At 39.6% G+C, this 23,140-nt stretch overlaps 1 protein-coding gene across 4 annotated transcripts in view; it reads left to right on the forward strand.

Moving 5' to 3' along the window:
• Positions 1-22,883, forward strand: part of L3MBTL2 (L3MBTL histone methyl-lysine binding protein 2) — a 39,147-nt gene extending 16,264 nt beyond the window's left edge. For 3 of the 4 annotated variants that reach the window (XM_089523693.1, XM_089523695.1, XM_089523697.1), the window contains 13 exons: positions 1,751-1,830; positions 3,677-3,794; positions 6,611-6,745; positions 8,711-8,799; positions 11,162-11,393; positions 11,828-11,904; positions 12,762-12,866; positions 13,406-13,553; positions 14,814-14,896; positions 16,701-16,935; positions 17,975-18,040; positions 19,334-19,501; positions 20,966-22,883. In XM_089523693.1, the coding sequence (XP_089379819.1) occupies positions 1,751-1,830; positions 3,677-3,794; positions 6,611-6,745; positions 8,711-8,799; positions 11,162-11,393; positions 11,828-11,904; positions 12,762-12,866; positions 13,406-13,553; positions 14,814-14,896; positions 16,701-16,935; positions 17,975-18,040; positions 19,334-19,501; positions 20,966-21,132 (1,703 nt within the window). In that variant the 3' untranslated portion in view covers positions 21,133-22,883. Of the gene's footprint in view, positions 1-1,750; positions 1,831-3,676; positions 3,795-6,610; positions 6,746-8,710; positions 8,800-11,161; positions 11,394-11,827; positions 11,905-12,761; positions 12,867-13,405; positions 13,554-14,813; positions 14,897-16,700; positions 16,936-17,974; positions 18,041-19,333; positions 19,512-20,965 lie in introns of all 4 variants that reach the window. The other variant, XM_089523696.1, reaches the window with a different exon arrangement.
• The last annotated feature ends 257 nt before the right edge of the window (positions 22,884-23,140 follow it).

The raw sequence follows: 23,140 nt of genomic DNA on the forward strand, positions 1-23,140 counted from the left end.
TGTTGGACTGGGAGACTAGGGTTTGAATCCCCACTTAGCCATGAAAACCCACTTGGGCAAGTCACACTCTCTCAGCCTCAGAGGAAGGCAAGGGCAACCCCCTTCTGAACAAATTGTGCCAAGAAAACCCCTTGGTATTTTTGCCTTAGGGTCTCCCTAAATCAGAAATGACTTGAGGGCACACAACAAGAAGAACAGAGAGAAAAGTATTAATGTGCAAATGATACATTATATTGATTATACATTATACAGTGGGCCCTTGGCATCTGCTGGGGTTTGGTTCCAGGGCCCCCTGTGGATATCAACATCTGTGGATGGTTAATTCCCATTATATACAGTAATATAGCAAAACGGTGTCCCTTATATAAAATAGCGAAATCAAGCTCTGCTCTTTGGATTTTTATTTTATTTTATTTTATTTTATTTTATTTGGGGGGGGGGAGGGCATATTTTCAAGCCATGGATGATGGTTGAATCTGTGGATGCAGAATATGTGTATACATGGATGATTGAATCCATGGATGCAGAACCTGTGGCTAGAGGGCCAACTGCATTGATATAATTAACCACTGGCCAAAATGACTGTGAAATTCTAAGAGCTATAGTCCAAAAAAAAAAAAAAAAAAAAAAAAAACAAACAAACATTTTGAAGGTCTGGTTATTCGTCCCTTATAACAAGAATTCAGATTTCTTTCCTAATAATTTCTGCCCTAGTTTATTGTAAGCTCTGCTTTCCTTTCTGCATCTTTTCCTGGTTCAGACGCCCAGTAACTAAGGTAATATTTTTACTTGGGCCATCTTCTGTTAGACATAAGAGTATGCAGGGCAGGTTCAGGTGATTCTTTATAATTTTTTTGTAAAAACTAGGGCATTGTAGCTGCCTTTAACACTTTGTTCATCAGTATGTTTTATCTCTCAGTACCTCGGGCTGACACAGAATTCATGGGAATCTCATTCTTAAATATATTAAATAGGCACTAGTGCTCAGATTTGAACTAAGGACTGAATATGATTAGCCGACTTAGTGGAAAAGGGAACTACTTATCCTTATCCATGGCTAAAATTGTTATCTATCAAAAATTGGGATTGAATAATACCTTTATTTTATCACTAAAATATAATTGGAAAAAGTGAACTTTTGAATACTTTAGAAGCCATAATCAGCATCCCCAGCACTGCAGAGTGGGGTGGGAGAAACAGAAAAGTTTGAAAACCATGCTGACCACATGTTAAAAGCCACATTATCTATAGCTAGTGCAGCATCTCAAGATGAAGACTGCAGTCTTAAAGAATGAGTTTAAAGTGTGATGGTACTTGGTTTCACTTCAAGAAACATCACATGAATGTTTTTAGGACTGTCATGAATTTGGAGACTTATCCATTGCCTTTGGTATAGACACCTATGTAATTCTTAATCACAGTAAGATGGTCAGGAAGCAGAGAGGGAATTTTGCTCCTGACCTCTGTGATATTCCCTGTACAGTCTGCACTGGTTTTTGGGAAGTGATTTAGAAAAAACAACTTGCCTATTTTGTTCTCTGTCTACCTGAGATGTAGCTACTGTTCTCATTTATGATGGATGAAGGTTTCTCTGCATTTTGAAAACATGCATCCTGTTTTGGGAACAGGATGCTGTTTCAATGAAAGACATGTTCATGCCTATTGTTATACCCGTTTCATTGCACTTGTTTCCCAACCTTGAGCCTTCTATACTGAGATGGTCCTCGTGCTCTCTTGTATCCTCTTGTAGCTGTCGTTGCAGGGTTTGACTGGGGAACGTACCTGCAGGACCATGAATGCAAGGCTGCACCTGTTAGCAGTTTCAAACATGTGAGCATTCTCTTGATTTTCATCATGCCTAAATGTGCTGTACTGTATTCCTCTACATCAGAAGTGAAGAAAGTGTACTTTGTCTGTGGGTCCTGGCTCCCATTCTGCAGTTCATAAAGCCCACCCTTAGAGACCCCTTCCCCCAAAAAGCTCCCCTCATTTTATTTTATTTTTCTGCCTTAAAATTTCCCTGCCTTAAAATTTATCTTAAAAACACCAAAACAGCCACCAGAAATATGGTGATTTGATTTCCTTCTTCCAAATTGCAGAAAAATTAAGGAACATGTCAGGTTTTCTGCCCCAAATCAAAATTGGTAGTGATGTTGTACCACTTGAAATTGTGACAGAGAAAATGCTGCAGCTTGTGTGGTTAATCCACCCCACTCTAGTTATGAGAGACTGAGGAGGAATCTGAGCAGCTTCTGTTTTGTCTTCTGAGGATGCTTGGTTGTGCTTTTCCAGGATGATTTTGAAAACCATGATGAACAGAAAAGATTCCCACTCTGCAGAATACCATTACAGACTGCCTAACCAGGAAAAAGTAGGAGCTGCCATGTAAGGCAATCTTGAGGATAATAATAGAATAAATAGAATAAATATGACTTTAAATAGCTACATTGCAAACTGCATACTGTGTCGATAAAAAGTAAAGAATGGCCCCATACAGACAGGCCAAAATAAATACTTTGGAGGTATGCTGTTTAAATTATGCATGTGTCCTAAGAGTCCGGAAACCACGCCAAAGCCACACTACAGTCCTAAGGACTGGAGCGCAGGTTTGGTGCAGCTTCTGGCCTCTTAAAATGTGTGTGTCATTTAATGTCAGCATGGTCTGGAGGATTATGGGTTCCCACCCTGTTGAAAATAAGTTACAGCTAGGCTCTGCAAAGATCTTAAAATATGAAGAATAAATTAAAAACATAAGACATTGGGGTTTTGCCAGTAACAATGAAAAAGTGATGGTTTCATAGAAAGCTCTTAATATGTTGTTGAGAGCCAGCATGATGTTGAGGTTGGAGTGTTGGACTATGACTCTGGAGATCAGGGTTCAAATTCCAGCTCAGCCATGGGAAATCCACCTTGGGCAAGTCATATACCCTCAGCCTCAGAGGATGACAATGGCAACCCCCCTGAAGGAACTTGCCAAGAAAACCCCACGAGAGGGTAGCCTCAGGGTTTCCATAAGTTGGAAGTGACTTGAAGTCACACAACAACAACCAAGATTGTTATAGAACATATTCCTTAAGAACCCCAAAAAGTATTTTGTTACTTGTTATATCAAAGTCTGTCTTCAGACAACAAAAACCAAAACAATTTCACTGTCTTAATGAAATATTTTCCCTCTACTGTCTTAGCAAAAAATGCCCCCTTTCTCATCTCTGATTTTTTGTTTCAGTCATGAGGACTAGAAATGTAAGACAGTAAGCTATACCTATTCCACAGCTATAGATATCTATCAACTATCTATAGTGCAAAGCTGAAGGCTTTCATGGCCGACATCTATAGTTTTTTGTGGGTTTTTCGGGCTATGTGGCCATGTTCCAGAAAAGTTTCTTCCTGATGTTTCGCCAGCATCTGTGGCTGGCATCTTCAGAGAAAGATGCCAGGCTCAGATGCTGGCAAAACGTCAGGAAGAAACTTTTCTGGAACATGGCCACATAGCCCGAAAAATCCACAAAAAGCTACCTATAGTGCCATTTCTAATATACACTTCCCTCACTACTTTGACTGTATAAACATGTAAATATAAATAATGCTAATGATTTGCTGCTCTTTCTGTGACTTTTCTTTTCCTGTTTTTTCCCCACAATGCACCCTGTTCTTCACCAAACCTTCCATCTTGTAGGTGCCTCTTTATGACCAGTGGGAGGATGTAATAAAAGGGATGAAGGTAGAAGTGTTGAATACTGATGCTGTCCTTCCCAGTCGTGTGTATTGGATTGCCTCTGTGATTAGGGTTGCAGGTGGGTCTCTTGACAGAGATAGCAGAAAAGACTCGTTTTATTTATTGATTTTTTAATTTTAATATGCAATCTGCCTTTAACTTGAGCCTTGATAGTAGATTTTCAAGAAAACAAGAGTTAACACCCAAGTGTTCTGAATAGATTGGACTCTTAATTTTTCCCTTTCAATTCACTTTTTGTCACCCCTCTGTATTAGGCAAGAAGGGCAGTTTCCTTCCAAACAGTTTGGGCTGTGTAATTTTTTGATGTTCATCATCATCAATTTATATACTAGGCACCATTGCCTCTTGCATTATGGATCCTTAACATCACTTAGGAAGAACTCTGTTGTTCCTGTCTTCATGGATGGTTCCATGACTATTTATTCTAAGGGAGAGTGGTTTAGTATATGTAAATAATTGTTCTTATTTATTGTGAGTGGAACATGCATGTATCCAGTCTGTGTATAGGTAATTGAAGTTGCCTGTTACTTTCTCCTTTAGATACCTCCATGACATCAAGAACACCCAGGACATTTTTCTTTAGCCTGTGAATTGCAATTGCATAGCTCCAGTATTAAACTAACTGGGCGAGGGGGCTGATAGTGCCATTCTGTGAAGAAGTTGCCCCTTTTAAAGATATTTATTTTGTTAACTCAGTATGTATCAAGTGACACTGGCTGCCTCCAACAGTCCTTGTCTGTCTTCCTATAACATTTTTATTCCTAGATTACTGTATTGATTGCATCATGTTTCTGTTACGGCCACTAACTGTGAAAAAACATATCTTTTGGTTTCCCCCGACTTTACTCAGAAACTTTTAGCCATGGTATAAAAACCCCTACGCTAGGGAGTCTGTTATTACACTACTCAGTTATTTATAGTGGTTCTGTTTGAAAGCCATTTCTACACTTGAAAAGGTAGCAGAATGGCAACATACTGTTTGGCACCATCACTGTATTTGTACTTCAGTGCCAAAGCAATAGTTTACTTTCTTGCCCTTGAAATATGACAGTATCAGGTATACCGCCCTGTTTGCTTCACCTCCTATTCCATGATTTTTTTAAATGGCTGTAATCACACAATTATAGAATTGCTCAGTTACATAGTGACGCTATTATGGAATCACGACCCATCTAGATTGGGTAGATTCCACTTCCACCATTTTTTCCCATGCCGTCCCCCCAAAGAACCAACACTTGCCCAGTTCTGCTTTTGTATATTGTTCTTTAAACTTTTGTATATTTACTCTTCATTTAGTCTTTAAACTTTTTCTGAACCCTGTGTTTTCCCTGGACATTAATCCTTAATAGGATTACACCAGAATTATGTTAATGCATTACTCCTTGTATTAAAAAAAATAAAATAATGTACAAAAACATACCAGACAATGGAGAACAAATGTACAGTGGCTCTCTTGGGAATCCTAGTGTCCTCCGAGCCCAACCACTGGAGGTAGTCTGGGTTTTCCTTGGTGGAGATTCCAGGGAATCCTTAAGGAAGGAAAATGAAACTACATCCACACCGTACCCCAATATCAGAACAAAGCAGAATGAGGCGTTTGCACCCAAAGTGAAAACTATAGCATGTACTGGTATAGTATACAATACCTGAATACATGTGACCTGTTTCTACCTAATCCTCCAATTGGGTGATCAAAATCAGCTCCTATGGGTTTTCTCCCACTTACTTTCCCACTTTTAAAATACTATTTTCATACAATTGCCAGTAGAGTGTCTCCTTTCTGGTTCAAATGGAGCCCATCCGTTTGGTCAGACCAAGCCTTTCCTAAATGTTCCTCATTGAAACAAATTTAGAAACCTCCTCCATGCACCACAATCTCATCTTCATGTTGAAGGTCCTCATCTTTGCCCGTGTAGCTGGCACTTCCTATGTAACATCTCAGTGTTTCAGAGAAAGCTGTCTTAGTGGTCTTGGTATTTAAACCTATTTAGCTTTTAGGACCTTACAATTGCTTTTCCCTGTTTCATTGGTGCCAGTGTACATCATAACCACTGACTCCACCCTAGCACTATCTGTAGATATGATATGACATTTACATTCTTCACACCATGTAAGAAATTGCAAGGCTCTTGAGGATGGGAGAGTTGCTCATTAGATTGTGTGCCTTGAAATCCCCCAATTCAGAGATGGACAAGCTTTTTTCCTACTGATATTTGCATTCCAACTCCCATAGTCCCTTGCTATTGGCCATACTGCTTGGGAAATTCTGGAAGTTGAAGTCCAAATATCTCCATGCCTGTTCTAAGTTGAAGCACCTGGGTCTTGTACATGCAGAGCTCCTGAACAAGTATGCCTGTTAAGAGGGCATACTTGGTAATCCTGATAATCATGGTGGAGAAAGGCACGTAATAGAGAAGCTATAACACGGATGGAGTATGCATGCATCTATAACATGGATGGAATACCCATGGGGAGATTAATTACCATGCTATGCTGTGTTCCAGCCATATGATTCAGGAGGGCTATTATTAAACCATATTAAACTGTAGGGCACACAGTGGGCTGTAGAACAGTTTTCTAAAACTAGAGGTAGAAACTGTGTGTTAGGAGGTAGATTAAGAAAGTTGCTTTTCTGAACTACAACTTTCTACATTAACTTTGCCATTTGGAAACATAACATGATATCTTAATAATGACTCTCTTGAATCTACAGCTACATAATCTATGCTGGCTGCAGGATTCCTGTAGATGTAGTCTGAAAAAATTAACTTTTCTGAGACAGAGAAGTTTTTCTGCAGAAAGAATTGTTATAATTGAAAAAAGAAGAAGTACGGTGTTCAAGACTTGATGCTCTGCTTTTCCCAATCACGGTAGGATACAAGGCACTACTACGTTATGAAGGATTTGAGAATGACTCCAGCCATGACTTCTGGGTCAACCTGGGCACTGTGGATGTGCATCCTATTGGCTGGTGTGCCATTAACAGTAAAATCTTGGTTCCCCCACAGAGTAAGTATCTTCAGTGTCATCCAAAGCTGGAAAAAGTGACTTTTCTAGGCTAAAATTTCCAGAATCCCCCTAGGCAGCATGACCAGTGGTTATGCTAGCCAAGGGATTCTGGAAGCTGAAGTGCCTGTAATTAATCATTTCCAGGCTTAAGTCTCACCTAAGTATGGGGCTTTCTTTCATTCACAGTGGCATCAGCTTTTACCTAGTCAAATCAGATTATATGTATGGGATCCAGTGAGTATTAAATCCTTAATTCTGCAGTCTGTAATAAATTAGGCAAGTTGGAAACATTAGCAAAAAGTGCTTAATTTGCATGTATGCTTTCAAATCTGAGAGTTGATAAGGTGATGTTACAGTATTTACTCAAGGGATTGGGTTCTTAGAGGGGAAAGAAGAAATGGTTATCACTGTGCGTGGTTGATGGTTGAAGATTCAAATTGTCTTGATCCAGTACATTGCAAAATTCAACTCCTCACTTGAATTCATGTCTTTAGCAAATACTACCTGTTGATGATTTCTCCGAAGCCAGGTAATTACTTTAATTACCTGATTTCTGCTTTGATAGTACTCCTCCTGAAACTATGCTCTTCTCCCTGAAAGCCACAAAGGGAATTTACATAGGTAAAAGAGTGATCTGTTATATGATTTCTATAGGGGTAGCCATGTCAGTCTTCTACAAAACTGGTCCTGTGGCAACTTAATTATTAACCACTTTATTATAACATGAACTTTTGTGACCTATAGACCACTTCACCAAAGGCATGAAATGTTATCCGGAATTTCAACAAAACATGTGGCATCTTATGGTTAACAAACTTAATTAACCATGAGTTATAATAAATTCATCTGAAGCACAGTGTGTGTGTGTGTGTACATATGCACATACACGCCCACTGAATATTATTGTCTTATTCATTTGATGGATTGTAGTCCATGAAAACTGATGCTTTGATAAATCTGTGATTCTAAGGTTCTATACATCTTCATTTTAATGCAACACAAACTAATACAACCACCCCTTTGAGTATCACCAGAATGTCAGTATTTGTTCTGTTGGAAGTGGGATTAGGAAAAGTGAGATCAGAGGGAAATAAAATGCAAAAGTTTTAACATTCACAATTACTTGGTAACTATTACTCTCTTGGGCAACTTGTTTGTTTGCCTAGAATGCTCATATTCATTCTTTCTTACCATGAACTGTGTGTGTAAAATGGTGGCCAAAGGGTGGCCATCCAAATGTTGTTAGACTTCAGCGCCCAACATTCCTCACCATTAGCTACACTGGCTAGGACTGATTGCGCTTGGAATCCAACAGCATTTAGAGAGCCACATTTGCCCAACCCAGTATCAAACCTCAGAAACTAGGAAGCTACTAAGCAGAATATCCAGGAGTTGAGGCAGAATTCAGTGCCGCGTATGGCCCTTCACCATAGCTAGCAGAATAAAAACAAATTATACAGAACAACACACAGCTTACATGAGTTGTTGCCCTTTGCAGCATTTGACAGCCTAAAATGCAGAACATAAAAACTGATAAGTTGACTCACTGTCATCACCCATTCAAAATCCAGAGTTAAACCACGATTAGAAACTCTTGTGTGCTTGTTCAAGGCAGCAGTGTGTTGCAGTCAGAGCTTGGAACAGTTTTTTATGGGGCTACGACACAGAATTCTGTAGCCAGCATGACTATACTGTCTGGGAAATTCCTGGAATTGTTGTCTAATTAATTAATATTTCCACGCTCTAGTCGGGATTTAGATGATGCTGGATCTTCTGTTCAAGGACTTTGTGATGTTTTTGAAGGTACAGAGCATGCAGATGAGGCATCTGAATGAGCAGAGCTTGAACCTACAGAAAGCTTTTAAGTTTACCCAGAAAATTGTGGAAGTGGCTTTGTGTAATTTTGTGTACTCCTATAAGTATAAAAGATTCACTATACTGGCTCTTTTACATTTTTCTGGGCAGCGATCCATTCCAAGTACACAAACTGGAAGGAGTACCTCATGAAAAAGCTTGTGGGATCCAGAACCCTCCCAGTGGATTTCCATATAAAGGTGAGGAAGAAACCTTTCTGATTTATTTATTTACGGATTTATACCCCACCCTTCAGCCCTAAAGGCTCTCAGGCTCTTTCTTTACACAGAGGGCAGAATATTTATTTGCCCATGCTTCTGAAGATACGTTGCCAGACCTCATTTCTGCCTAGAAATTGTGGTGGGAGCAGAATTATAGCTAACATGGTGATGGAAGAAAGGCCTCTTGGGTATGCTTAACCTTTGGATTTGGGTATGTTGCATATGTAACATACTGTAGTATGGGGTTCAAGGCATTTGGAAATAAACATAGAATGGTGTAAAGTTTCATCTAGATGTTGAAACTGAATGTCCAAAGGATTTTAGTAAAGAATAACTTAAGCCCAGCTGTTTTAATTCATTGTCTTCACAGGCTTGTCTCAAGCATTTCTTTAGTTTGGAAGTACAATACAATATCTAAGACCTGCTGTAGTTTCTACTTGAGAGGAGAGAGAAAAAGAAGCTCCCCCTGGTGGCATGCTTTAGGAAAAAATCTTGGCCAGAAGGGATTTCTGTTCGTAATCTGTGCCTCTCACTTGTGAGATGGCGGATATAAGAAAGAGCTTTTGCAGGTTTTGCCAGCTTCTGAGTTAAATATGCACTAACTGGCTCTGCCTATTTTGAATTTCTGGAAATGTTGCTCTGTGTCTGCTGGATGTCCACTGTGAGAGACTGATTAGTGGCTACAAGGATGGGGGTGATCAGGAGTCTGCTTCATTATGCTATTCTTCCTCCTAACGTTCTCTTCCTTTGAGGCTTAGAGAAGGGAGATTAGACAGTGAGTGTCAAGAAGACTTTCTCTTTGTAGAAGCTCTAAAGCCTGCAGGGCCCTGACAATATTATCAAAAGCTGCAAATTTGCTTTAAAATGAGTCCCACTGCAGAAATATGGGTTGGCAACTGAATTACGAAACAAGATTCTTTTTTCTTTTCTTTTTCTTCACAAATGCACAGGCACAGAATGCCTCTGTACTTAATTAATTGTTTATATTTGTTGTTGTGGTTAACGTACCAATTGAAACACCCACAAACAGAAGCCCCACTGCAGTCTGTAAAGCCTGATTTTTGAATAAGCACAGATAGGGTGATTGGGCTGAAACTTTCTTGTTTCATAATATTTCTTAATATTTTCCCTATAGTTTTAAAAAATGCTTTAAAGTATTTCTTGTATATTAGCTCGGCAGTCCTTAAAGTAAGCTTTTAAGGTTGGTCAGCTCATATTCTAGATTGAAGATAAAAAAGAGTGATTTATGTAAGGTCACCTAGCAAGTTGGTGCCAGAAGGGAGATCTGCAGCAGGACATTATAGTGTGCAGCTATAGCATCAAACTGGCTTATGCATTTCCCAAAGATGTAGGACATCATCTTCATTTGAGGAGCTACTGGGGGAAAAACTAATGTTGTTGTAAACTTCTAACTGGATCATTTAAGTTCCAAAGGAAAAGGGATTGTATAGTTATAAGAATACCACATTAGGTCCAGGTCAGGTCCAGACCCAGTTCAAATCATGACACCAACCATAACACAGTAAGAGCCTTACAGAATCAGAGCTAAGTATTGAAGGATTAGACCAAAATGTACAGAGTCAGACCTGGGGTATCTATTGTTGTACACCATTCACAGTAACCAACTAGATGCTTCTGGTGTGCTTTTGCTCTCTCAACAACTGGCAATCAAAGAGATACTTCTGTTACCTGAGGAAATACAGTGCACCCGTGTTATATGCGGCTTTGAGCATATGCTCAAAGCTGCGCAGGAGTGTGCGGGGCGCAAGGGGCGGCGCATCCCATTCGCATGAATGAGGCGCACTCCCATGGCGTACGCCCCATGCGCCACCGCTGCGGGCACAAGCCCCATTTGTTTGAATGGGGCATGAGCATCCGTGTTTTTTCTCTTACCCGGGGGGGCTCTGGAACGGACCCCCCACATAAGAGAAGGGCGAACTGTACATGTCTACCACAAGAAGTAGCTAAGAGCCCTTTTAAGGCTGTTGAGGGTGGCAGGCAGTGCCACAGTTCTTAAATCTGCATTGTGAAAAGAGGTCCTCCAGCTTATGTGTCCTGAATTGTTCACTGTTCGGCTTTAGTGGATGACTGTGAGTTTTAGTATCATGAGTGTTTGTTCCTATCCACTTTCTATACACCATGTGTAAACTTTGTACACTTGTGTAATTCTTCACTAAGTTTAAAAAGCTTCCAGCATCACAGTGTCTCCTCTAAAGGAGTTGTTCTACTCCCTTGGTCATTTGGGGTGCCCTTTACTTCACCAGGAAGCCCAGTGGATGACTGAGGGGAACCTCTTTGCCTAACAGGGAATATAATGGTGTTTCTCTTCATCTTTGGTTAGATGACTGAGAACATGAAGTATCCTTTCCGCCAAGGCATGAGAATGGAAGTAGTGGACAAGACCCTTGTTTCTCAAACACGTGTGGCTGTAGTGGACAGTGTGATTGGTGGCCGTTTGAGACTCCTTTATGAGGATGGGGACGGCGATGATGATTTCTGGTGCCACATGTGGAGTCCCTTGATCCACCCTGTGGGCTGGTCCAAAAGAGTTGGCCACTCCATAAAGAAAGCAGGTGGGCATTTGTGTAGGTCATTGTTAGCTACCTTCAAGTCAATTTCAACTTGTGGAGACCCTATGAATGAGAGATCTATACATACATAACAGACATCTTTAATGGCTCCTGCTCACTATCCTTGATTTCCAACTGAACATATTAATACTGGACTTAATTTGTTTACCCTGTAACACAGGCTTTTTGCATGTAGTCATCTCTTCTGCTCTCAATGTAAATGTAATTATTCCAAAAACCTATACATATCTAAATAATATATAAATCTAGTGCACCCTTTGCTAGCAGTCAAAATAAGGAACCAGGCTGATGTTGCATCGCTAAAAATTCAAATTGCTTCATTTTTCTTGTCAAAGATAACATGTAGCTAACAAAATCTGTGTGCTTCATTCATCTTTTTTTCCTGATGACAACCTTTTATGTGTTTTTATTCGAAGAAAAGTGCAATGACTTGTCAAACCATCCTACTTTCCGGAAGATCTATTGTGATGCCGTCCCATATCTCTTTAAGAAGGTAGGAAAGCATCAGGGTCTTGTTTCCATCACTGCCATGTTGGGTCAGTTTTTGCTTGGAAGGGGGAAGTCTGCACCCTTCCGAGGATGATATTTTGTGGGCTTGTTAAACTCCCTCCTCCCTCAGTATGAACCGAGTTGGTAGCTTCCATGGAGTCCATGATAAGAATAAGGGATGGATTGGAGATAGGATGGAACACCTGGGTGAGCTGATGGCAAGTGGGAATGGGGGGAAAGAAAGTAAAGGATTGGTTTAAAAAATGATTTTGTTGTTTGCTTTGTTCTTATAATGGATGGATTGGAGATAGGATGGAACACCTGGGTGAGCTGATGGCAAGTGGGAATGGGGGAAAAGAAAGTAAAGGATTGGTTTAAAAATGCTTTTGTTGTTTGCTTTGTTCTTATAATGGATGGATTGGAAATAGGATGGAACATCTGAGTGAGCTGATGGCAAGTGGGAATGGGGGAAAAGAAAGTAAAGGCTTGTTTTTAAAAATGCTTTTGTTGTTTGCTTAGTTCTTATAAATTTAAATGGCAGTTGATAACTCCTTGCTACGCAAGTTTAGTAAGAACTATTTTCCTTATATTTCAACTTTAGTGGGGACGAAATACTGGAGAAAAGCCCTTTACCATGTGTATCCTATTTGCTTTTGCAACTGTCCTGTGATGTAGATCACTATACATCCAATACAGCAGCTAATGAAGGAAAAACTATAGCTCAGTCAAGACCACCCAGCAAAGCTTTAGATGAAAAACAATATGAACTTAAAGCTCCTGGGTCCCTGGTGTTAGAGTTGGCAGTCTACTTTCACAACTTTTTAAAACAACATATATCTTTTCCGCTCTAATCTGTTCTAGGTGCGTGCTGTCTATCCAGAGGGTAGTTGGTTTGAAGAGGGCATGAAACTGGAAGCCATTGACCCTTTGAATATGGGCAACATCTGTGTGGCTACTGTTCATAAGGTATGTTGATCTGAGAAAAGAGAGAAGAGCTATAGCCAAGCACAGCTCTTAGCATCATTTGCCTTCTGAGGCTTTGGGGTGCAGACTGTGGACTTATAGCATGAACTGTTACAAAAGCATAACAGGAGCCCTTAGCAGACCTTTCAGGTACAGACAGAGTACTAAGATTTGGGAGTTCCTTCTCTAAAAAACATGCAAAATTCCAGCAGTATAATCTTTTGTGGGTCTCAATATGTTATTATTTTTAAAGGAGTGCATGTTAAAGAGTTTGGGAATCTTGTAATATTTATAGTGTTGATGTGTTTAGAATTCACTAGTATTCTTGTTTTTTCTTGTAAAAGAAAAGCAAGAAAATATATTTGACAAAGACATAAGAATAAAGAGGGTAGCAAGGAATTATGTCAAGCTTGGGCAGCTAAACTGATCCACCTTCGTGAGTTTATCTCCCTTTGGTGAACTGTGGCTATAACATTGATTGAGAAGCCTTCAGGATTAAAGACTTGAGTGTAAGTTCCCTTTCCTTTCTCTCCTGTTTTCAGATTCTTTTAGATGGCTACCTCATGATTGGCATTGATGGTGCAGCTTCACAAGATGGTTCAGATTGGTTTTGCTACCATGCTTCCTTGCATTCCATTTTCCCTGCTGGTTTCTGCAAGAAGAACAGTATTGAGCTGATCCCTCCAAAAGGTGAGATCAGAGCCTGGAAGCAACAACTTACACTGCCATATATTATGCCCGGAAATCACTAATTACAAATGCAATTCCTTTTTAACCTGGAACAATGAGGCCCATCAAAATTCCTTTTCCATGCAAGAAGATCATGGGCTCTGCCTTTTACTCATTGTGGCCACTACAAACACTCCTGACATCTCCCCTCCTCACCTAATAAACCATACTTCATAGGAGATGAATAGTCTTTTGGCATGGCATGCTGAGAAATCTCCCAGAAATTTTAGCAGGGTAAGTTCTGTGAGCAGAGCAATTGTAGTGCAGGAGTCCAATTACCTCCAGGGTGCTGTACTCCAGTAGACTCCCCAGAGCCTTCTTAGCCACATGAAGAGGCCATGTTATTTATTTATTTGTTTGTTGCACTTCTATTCTGCCTCCCCCCCTCCAATGGAATCTAAGTCCTGGGTTTTTCTGTAAAAGAAGAACAAAGAGATTGTTTGGGAGTAATTGACCAAGTGCAACCCCATTTAGAAAATTGGTTCCTTTTGGTGGGGGGGAATAATGGTATTATGAATTTAACAGGTAGAGCAATGTGTTAACATTGAATGGGAAAGGAAACACAACATGAGGTATCAGTGTGTGTGTACATGCGTGCACGTTGATGAAGGGATGTATTATTTTACTTTTTTCAGATAAAGTTCAGAAGTATCTGGGTGGGATTCCAAACAGTTTTCTCTTGGCCATTTTTTGCCATAGAAGCAGACTATGCCCCCTTTTCACAAGAAACATCAGTTGCTGTGAAATTTCCAGATTATCTCCCCCCCCCCCCCCCGCCCCGCTTTGGAATCAAAATTGCACCACATAATAAAGTGTCTGGAAAGAATATGCTTTCTGTCTTGCTCCTCTTATTCCAAACAGAGCACCTGACTCAGAAATGTGTTTTCTTACTGCTTACAGCTCTCATCTCTCTTTCTCTTCCGTGTGTGTGTGTGTGTGTGTGTGTGTGTGTGAAGGAAGAAACAAAGTCTGTGTCCATATTCTGATTTCTAGGTGTCTTTTAATGCCTCTAAAAATAGAATTATTTGATTTTCAGAAACAGTATTCCTTAAAGCAAACAATGTTGTTTTTCTCTGCAGCAGTATAGTTTGCTTGTGGTGCTTTTGCTCAGTCTTGCAGGGACAGCATTCCATGTGGTGGTCTTGATTTGGGCAGGGAGGAATGGGTCCCCCCATCCTGGCTGCTGTCTTATTTCAGTAACATCCCAACTTCATACTTCAGGTTATGATGCCAAAACTTTCGATTGGGCAAGTTATCTAGAAGAAACCAATTCAAAAGCTGCACCAACACGTCTCTTTAACATGGTAAGTACCCCCTGGATGGCCAAAATCATAATAGAGGCACCACCATGTCCCCAAACCAGGGAATGTGGTGATGAGAGCCAAAAAGCCTTATGTGAAGTATCACTTTGTTGGTCCCAGATTGAATTATACTTTGGGAATGATGTAAACGGTTCTGGTTCCCCTGACAGAGACTATCACAAATGGTTTGTGGGAGGGGAGAAGTTATTCTATAATTAATATTAAAACTTGGCATTGCTTTGATCTTGTAGTAGTTTCAGAACCAATAAAAGGAAGTCTGCAAATTGTAATGTACAGACTTCACTGTGTTCACTATTCAGTGACTTCACTATTGGTGTTCTCCAATAGTGGAGAACAGGCTTGTCAGCAGCTGTAAAATGGAAGTTTCATTATTAGAATTTGTACATCTATGAGTATTGAATGTTGGAAATAAACTGTGACGATGATGATGATGATGATGATTATTATTATTATTATTGAGTTTCCAAAGGGTTTGGTTTTTAATTGATTACTACAAAGTAGTACTTGTCCTGCACAATACCTTGGTGAAGATAGCTTTTGCTCTCTTGTCCAGCTTAAGAGATACATGAGTAGTTCCTCACTCCCTAACTAATATAATCATATATCTGGAATAGTATAAAATTCCCAGAACTTGGTAGTTTTACTGTTTTTGGACAACAGCCTCCAGAGTTTCAGTGATTTTATTGGCTGATTGATTTTGGGTACTGTGGTCCAGAAATGTAACTTTTCTAAGCATTAGTCCTTCTGAACACCTTCCTTTCTCTTGATCCCTTTCCTTCCTAGGCTTGCATAGATGTGCCTGTGGTGCTGCAGTAGTAAACACTAACTTTTAGCATCTCTGTTGAGGAAAATAGCCTTTTGATTCATTCATAATTTTATTTTTGTTTATAATTTATTTTGCCCAGCAGGGTCTGAAAACTGATTTCCAGTTTAAAAATTTAACACTATATAGAAATATAACATTTACACAGCAAAATTAAGAACAAGAGTATGAACAATATTTTAAAAAGAGGGTTGACTTGGTACAGTATCTACTTGCTTGGTTTATGCTTCTTTGAGTCTCCTGCTGTCAAAATGTGTGTTCATGAAAGGGATCAGATACCGAATCTGGTATCCTGAGAACAGAGTATCATCTTTCAAAGTTTCTGTTTCTTTCCTTACTGATATAAACTATCACATCTAGTTGAGAAAACTTTGTGCACCGTCATATTTCTTGATTTCCTGATTCATTAATTTGATTTTTGTACTGTTTTTCACTCCAAAATGGGGTTCAATAAGGCAGCTCCCAGTGAAACTAAATTTTAGTAAAATATTAAAACACAAAACGATTTGAATACTAAAACACATTCACATTTTAGTGCTAAGTGCAAAATGAAATATATTTTATATAAGTCATTTTATATTTAAAACTACAGCATTAGTGGACCAGGCTGGATACCCCCTGGAACACTACAATAGGCAATGTTGAAACGAAATAAAAAAGAATGCATGATATGGTCAAATCTCTTTATAATCTTACATCGGTACTGTTTAATTATGTAGTTCTTCAACATCTGTTCCTCCTTTGTCCTTGGTGCATATCTCTTATTTGGACATATTTTACATTTTTCCTAACCTGAGCTATTCTGTTTTCACAGTAAAAAAGACGTTGTAGAATTTCAATGCCTGAAAAACTTGGTTTTCATTTTTTAAAAAGTAAACATTTTATCTTCATGGCTTATGACTGTTGTGTGTGTGAGAGAGAGAGAACTTAGGTTTGTATTTATTTTATTTCTGTTTATTCTAGGATTTTCCAAATCATGGCTTCAAAATGGGAGCCAAACTGGAAGCTGTAGACTTAATGGAGCCAAGGCTCATTTGTGTGGCTACAGTGAAACAGGTTGTCCATCATCTCCTCAAAATCCACTTTGATGGATGGGACAGTGAATATGACCAGTGGGTGGATTGTGAGTCCCCAGATATTTATCCTGTAGGCTGGTGTGAATTGATAGGTTACCAGCTGCAGCCACCAGTGGTTCCAGGTAAGAGAACGTGTCTTTTATTCCAACACAACTAGATCAAGTCAATCTGCACTGTTCATCACAAGCTGATCTGTTTCTCTTTCTTTTCCTGTACTTGAGAAAGAAGCCTTCAGTCTAACCTACCCCATGTTCTTTCTGCATAGAAAATCATCTCAAGTTTAAAAGCTCTGAAATATAGTGGAGGCTGGAGGCTAGCAAGGAGCTACCCTTGAAGTGAAATGCTGCAGGAAAAGGGGTGTCTTTAGCAAATACAGGTTTTGCCCATGGTTCATAGTTTCCTTGTGATGGCTTTAGTCATTGCAAAGAGGATAAGCTTTAGTGCCATTCTTCCTTTAGTGCTACTGTCTAGTGTTACTCTTCTTTACAGTCAGCAGAAGTTAGTACTGCTGAATCTTAATTCTGTCTTAAATCTTAGTGCATGCTATCTACATGGACACTGTTTACCTGAATTGTTCACTTTCTAGAATTAAATATTTAGAGTATCTGATATCCTGAGCATCTTGGGGCTATGTGTTTAAATGTAAACAAAATTTGTATCCATCATATTTGTGAAAACATATTGGAAAATGTTCAGGAAGGGTATCTGCATTCTCTCTCCTGATCTGAACTGGTAATGGGTAGCCAGGTGGTCGTGGTGGAAATGGTTATTTATTGGGTCTGCTATTGGAAGGCATGGCCAATTCCACAGACACCCAATCCACTCAGTTTGGACTGAGAGGATTGGATGCTTGTGTTTACCAATCTGTGTACTCCTTTAATCCCAAAGCACAATTTTAGGTGAAAAATAAAATTAATATATCATGCAAATATTCGAGGGGAGGAAACACTGGTGGGATAGGTATGGAGGCATGAATGAGAGGACTGTCTGTTTCTGTGCATCCCTCACAACTTCCTTCCTTTTTATATGATGTTCCTGGCTAGCTGCAGTTGGAGCTAATCATAGTTACTTTACCTGGAAACTTTATCTTAAGTATCTTCATCATGAGTTGCTACTTTGTGTAGATTCTAGTTACAGTCCCTCTTTTTTTTTTGGTGGCAGAGTCTGTGTCACCTGTACCAGCTAAAGAGGTGCCAAAGAAAAGGCGAAAACCATATGGAAAGAAGCGTAAGTAGGGGTTGGACCAACTTTTTATCCATGATGCCTCATTGTATTATCACACTATGATTTGAGTTAAGAGTGGCTAGCAAAAACTCTGGCTTAATTAATACTAAGACATAACACTGTCTATGGATAGCTCTGAGCACAGAGAATGATGGCAGAAATACTGTGCACAGAAGTTGTAATGAAAAGCTTTATTGGATCTTCAGGACACTCCAACATTATGCCTGTTAACATACTTCTAACAAAGGCTGTTTACTTTAGGTTTGTTTACACTGACATGTAATCTTAAGATTTGCTAAAGTTGACCATTCAATTTCTGTGGAATTGTGACTATATCTGTATTATCTTATATAGGCAGTAAGTTCATTAGGAAGTAGGGGGCTGTACAGACCGACCATTAAGGCCAGGCTGGGGGTGGAGTCGGGGCATGGTATCCACATGATGCATGCCCCAACTTTGCCCCCAGGCCGGCATGACATTGTGCGCCGTACCACACAGCAGGCACCATCACTGTGCTCCTCTGGTGTTGCGTCTACATGATGTAGCATCAAAGGAGCACCAAAAAGCTGCAGCTATGACACCCTTTCCAGGGTGCAAAAAGGAGCTACTTTTTGCACCACGGAAAGGTGAGATTGGAGCCGCGGCATGTAGTTGCCATGGCCCCGATCTGGCATTAAAAGGGGGCAGTCTATCGAGCCCCTTGGTGTCTATTTCTTGTCCCCCCTCCCATACACACACACATCAGCATGTAAGCAGGATGTGCCTATAGGATAGTGAAGGAGACCTTGAAATAAGCTGCTTTATGTTTGATCCATCCATCCATCACCAATACTGTCTAAGAATGGGGGGGGGGTCTTTGGCCCTCCAGATGTTCTGAACTTCTATTCCTAGAAGCTCAATGCAGAAAGACTTGCAAGAGTTGTAATCCTCAAAATCTGACGTTTCAGAAGTTCCCCTCTCTCAGTCTAGGTGGTACCTTCTGTTTTGACAAGAACCTGCTGTACAAACACTAACCATGTTAGGAAACGAACAGCTCTGGGTAAGGTTGGCTTAGAACCACTTTTCTTGTTACCTATTTTTCTGTATAGAGGACTTTAAAAACAGAGGAGCGTTCAGTTATATACTCACCACTTGCAGAAGGTATGATACAGCCCAGTCACAAGTTTCACCACCTCAGCAAGACCCAGGCAAAAATGGCTGTTCTGCACTCTTTGAAGGAAACGCAGAGTAAGAATGTATGATATAATAATGATACGGAAGGTGAATATATGACTTATGTTCTTTCTGTATACCAAGGAAAAAAGATGACTGCTAAAGCCCGTTCCATCAAGCGAGCAGCCAATAAAACAATTGCCCCAAAAGCAAAGAGGAAAATGAAAGCTACCTCGAAAATAGATGCTTCAAAATCAGAGGAGGAAAAACAAGCTGCAAGCAAAACCTCACCAAAACCAGTTCCTGGTGAAAGTAAGGAAAAGTGTGTAGCTTGGTCCTTCCTCATTTCTTTTTCCCCTCATCATCTGGAGAAGGAGGAGGATGTTGGGGGAAAAACACTCATTTACACATGATTGCTCACTACCTTCCTGTGGGCTGCAGAAAGGATGTAATATGAGTTCCTGAGATGTTACTTGGAGTAGATTGCCAAAAATATCATTGTGGGAGAAAGCTGGGATATGAATCCTTGAAATAAATAAAATAAATAAAAAATGAGAACTACTTTATCAAAACATCCATGTTCTGTATCTACAGAAATCCTTTTAATAAATTGTGCTGCAATCAACTATTAATAAATATACTTGATTTCATGTTTTACTTTAGCTTCATGGCCAGTTCAAACTATTTCTGTGGAAATAGTTTAAACAATTTGGATTTTCTGTTTGTTTGGTTTGGTAGTTCCATTTCATTTTTATAGGCTGGGACAGAGAGGATTAGGAGCCCAAATATTGGAAGGCAAGAGTAGATCTTCACTCAGGTTGTACTCAAACCCATGTCACTGTCAGCAGTGGAAGTATTGCACTATAACAAGTTGCACCTGTTTTTTAAGCAGAGATTAAGTTGTGTAGGATGGTTCAATGCCACCAGTTTGTCTAATGGTGTGCAAATAATAATGCATAGATCTGATTACTATAAAGCAAATTGTGTGGGATAGTTGCACATCTAATGCCACAACTGCCCAAATGGCAATGATACATATATCATTGCCAGCTGATATTTTACTGAATGAGGTCAATTTCTGACCAACCTGCAATCTTGTAGATACTGCTTAAGTGATAAAATTACAGTTTCTACAGTATGGCTACTTTATATGTATATATACATCTTGATTTACAAAGCATTAAACGAAAATGTCCAGGTTTTTGCCAAGAAACTGTAAAGCGATCTCTAGTATTTCAGAACTACTACCATATCCAATATTAGCAGCAATGTTCTCATAGCAGTCACATTAATTCCCAAATGCCTCAACTATAAATATCTCCCATGATATTTTTCTGGCAATTTGGTGGGCTTTGGTTTCCTGCAAGCAGTTTGGAAACTAGCATTGCTGAAAACATACTACACATCCAGTGTAGAATCCATTTGCTGCTGCAAGAAAGCTCAAACTGAAAGCCATGCTTTTCAGATTAGAAAAGAGCAAGTTTCTAGCTCTCACAACATGAAAAAAAGAATATAAACATGCGGGTGATTCTGGTGGTTACAGGTCCATTATTAGTGTGTGTGTTTTTTTAAGTAAAATGATGGTGGGATCATGGTATACTTATATAGGGATGTATTTGTTTTTATGTCCTTCTCCTTTTCTTTCCTTACCTGGCAAGTTTCACTGTTATTTAGTGACTGCATGTTTTAGCACTACCTTTAGTGTGTGAGACAGAACTCTGAGGACTATATCCTGATAATGTCTTTATGTTGTGAATCTCTCTTTGTTTTTAATAGTTGTTGATGCACAGGTGAAAGAAGAAATTCTTAATGCCACAGCAATAGAATTTGAAGCCCCTCAGCTTCCTGTACCCACCAGCTGCTTGAAGGATGAGGACATGGAAGCAGAAACTCCAGCAAGACCTGTGCTGCTCACCTACTTGAAGGATGAAGATGTGGATTAGAAATTCAGGCTGCAAAGAGACTCCAGAGTCCTGCATGGAAGTACTTGGAAGAACAAGGAATGAATCACTGGCCTTAAACAAGAGCTTGGAAAAGAAACAGAGATTTATTATTATTATTATTATTATTATTACAACTCCCAAAATCTCCCAGCTAGCATGGCTACAGTCCAGAATAGTTTCAGAGCTGTAGTTCTTTCATAGAAGATGATTCCACCCCATAAAGTTCTCAGAGAACACATTCAACAGAATAATTCAGAAAGACAACCCTTCAGTGCCTTTCTGGATGACATTTGAAGGAACTGAGTATGAACCTCTGTGCTTAAGAATTCTTATGCAATAGGAAGAAGGTGCTATCAGGCTTTTTAGACTTGTATTGATCGGATCTGTATATGCACCAAAGAACTACAGGACCACACTCTTCAAGATGGTTGGAGGTGACGGCTGTAAATCACACCTCTGACCTCTCTCATATTGTCTTTATTTCCCTTTTTTTTCTGTATAACTTTCTTCTGCCGCATGCTGCTTTATCCAAATGGCCAAGGTATCAAGAGAATTTAAATAGTATATGAACTGACCCCTCCACCGTCATGCGCAGACATCGGAGCATCCTCTTCTTCTCCTTGAGAGGAAAGCATTCAGTGCATACAGTGAGAAGTGCCCCTGCGTCCTTGAAGTCCTGACTCCTACGTGACCACTTTAGATCATGGCTCCTCACCAGAAAGAGGTGAGGAAGCTAGTTGCTGGGGTACAAATTAGCAGAGGTCTATTTCTTTTTCCTCTGTTCTTTGCTATGAAGTGAGTTAACGTTTGACAAGGAGGAAGGAAAAAATTATTGTAAACTTTTCTAGATGCACAATACAGTGATATGTGTTCTTTTGCATCTTTTTTGTACAGACTCATATTCTATTAATAAACTGTGTAAATAATATTTTGGGCACATCATGAGAAAGCACCATTCACTTGAGAAGTTATTAATGCTTGGAAAGGTGAAGGGCAGTAGAAAGAGAGGAAGACCGCACACCAGATGGCTAGACTCAATTAGGGAGGTCACAGGCCTAGATCTACAAGACTTAAGCAGAGCACTGGAAGACGAGGGCTTGGAGATGTCTCATCCACAGGGTTGCCATGAGTTGGGGGCCGACCTGAGGACAGTTAACAACAGCAACAACAAAGAACATCCAGGGGTAACCATGTTCGCCATATAGCAAAGGAGAACAAACAGAAGTGATTTTGTATCTGAAATAAATTAGAGTCTTTACAAGAAATTAAGGAAAAATGTTTTGTGATTTTAAAAATGTACAAAGGTAAAGTCCCTACAAAAGTAAGCTGTGCATTATTAAATTCTGAAGTGCATTTGTGTGATCTCTATGGAAGTTTCTCGACTGGCAAATCATGGCTTTGCTTTTTGACTATTTTGGTGAAATGGCTCTTTCTGGTGTTAAATAGTTGCCATCAAAAGGATAATTGTTTTTACCTTGTTATATGATGGTCTGTATGCATGTCACAGAAAATGCAACAAAGCTGCTTAGAACCAGTCCACTGTGTTTCCACATCATATATGTTTTAAAGGAAAAGGTTTTTTTAGATTAGAATAACAGTGTCATATAATAATAATAATAATTTGTTTTATTTATATACCGCTATTCCAAAGATCATAGCGGTGAACAGCAAGTAAGCTAATTTGCCCCCAACAGTCTGGGTACTCATTTTAGCGACCTCGGAAGGATGCAAGCCTGAGTTGAGCTTGGGCCCTTTGCTGGTCTTGAACTCGCAACCTTGTGGTTTCGAGTGAATGGCTGCAGTACAGGCATTTAACCACTGCACCACCAGGGCTCCATATCAATTCACGCTAGAAAGGTAATGCATAGTATAATTCTCAATTTTTCTCCTTGAGGATCAAGTTCTCTGGATATCTCAGTAGGGCTTACAAGGTTCAAGATAAAGCATAATATGACTCTCAGTTTTTCTATTTAATGACTAAGCTCTCTCTGTTTTAAGAAGAGCTCAA

This window comes from Sceloporus occidentalis, unplaced genomic scaffold (genome assembly GCF_023333645.1).
Source record: "Sceloporus occidentalis isolate IW3139 unplaced genomic scaffold, rSceOcc1.0.p SCAF_5, whole genome shotgun sequence".
Lineage (NCBI taxonomy): Eukaryota > Metazoa > Chordata > Lepidosauria > Squamata > Phrynosomatidae > Sceloporus > Sceloporus occidentalis.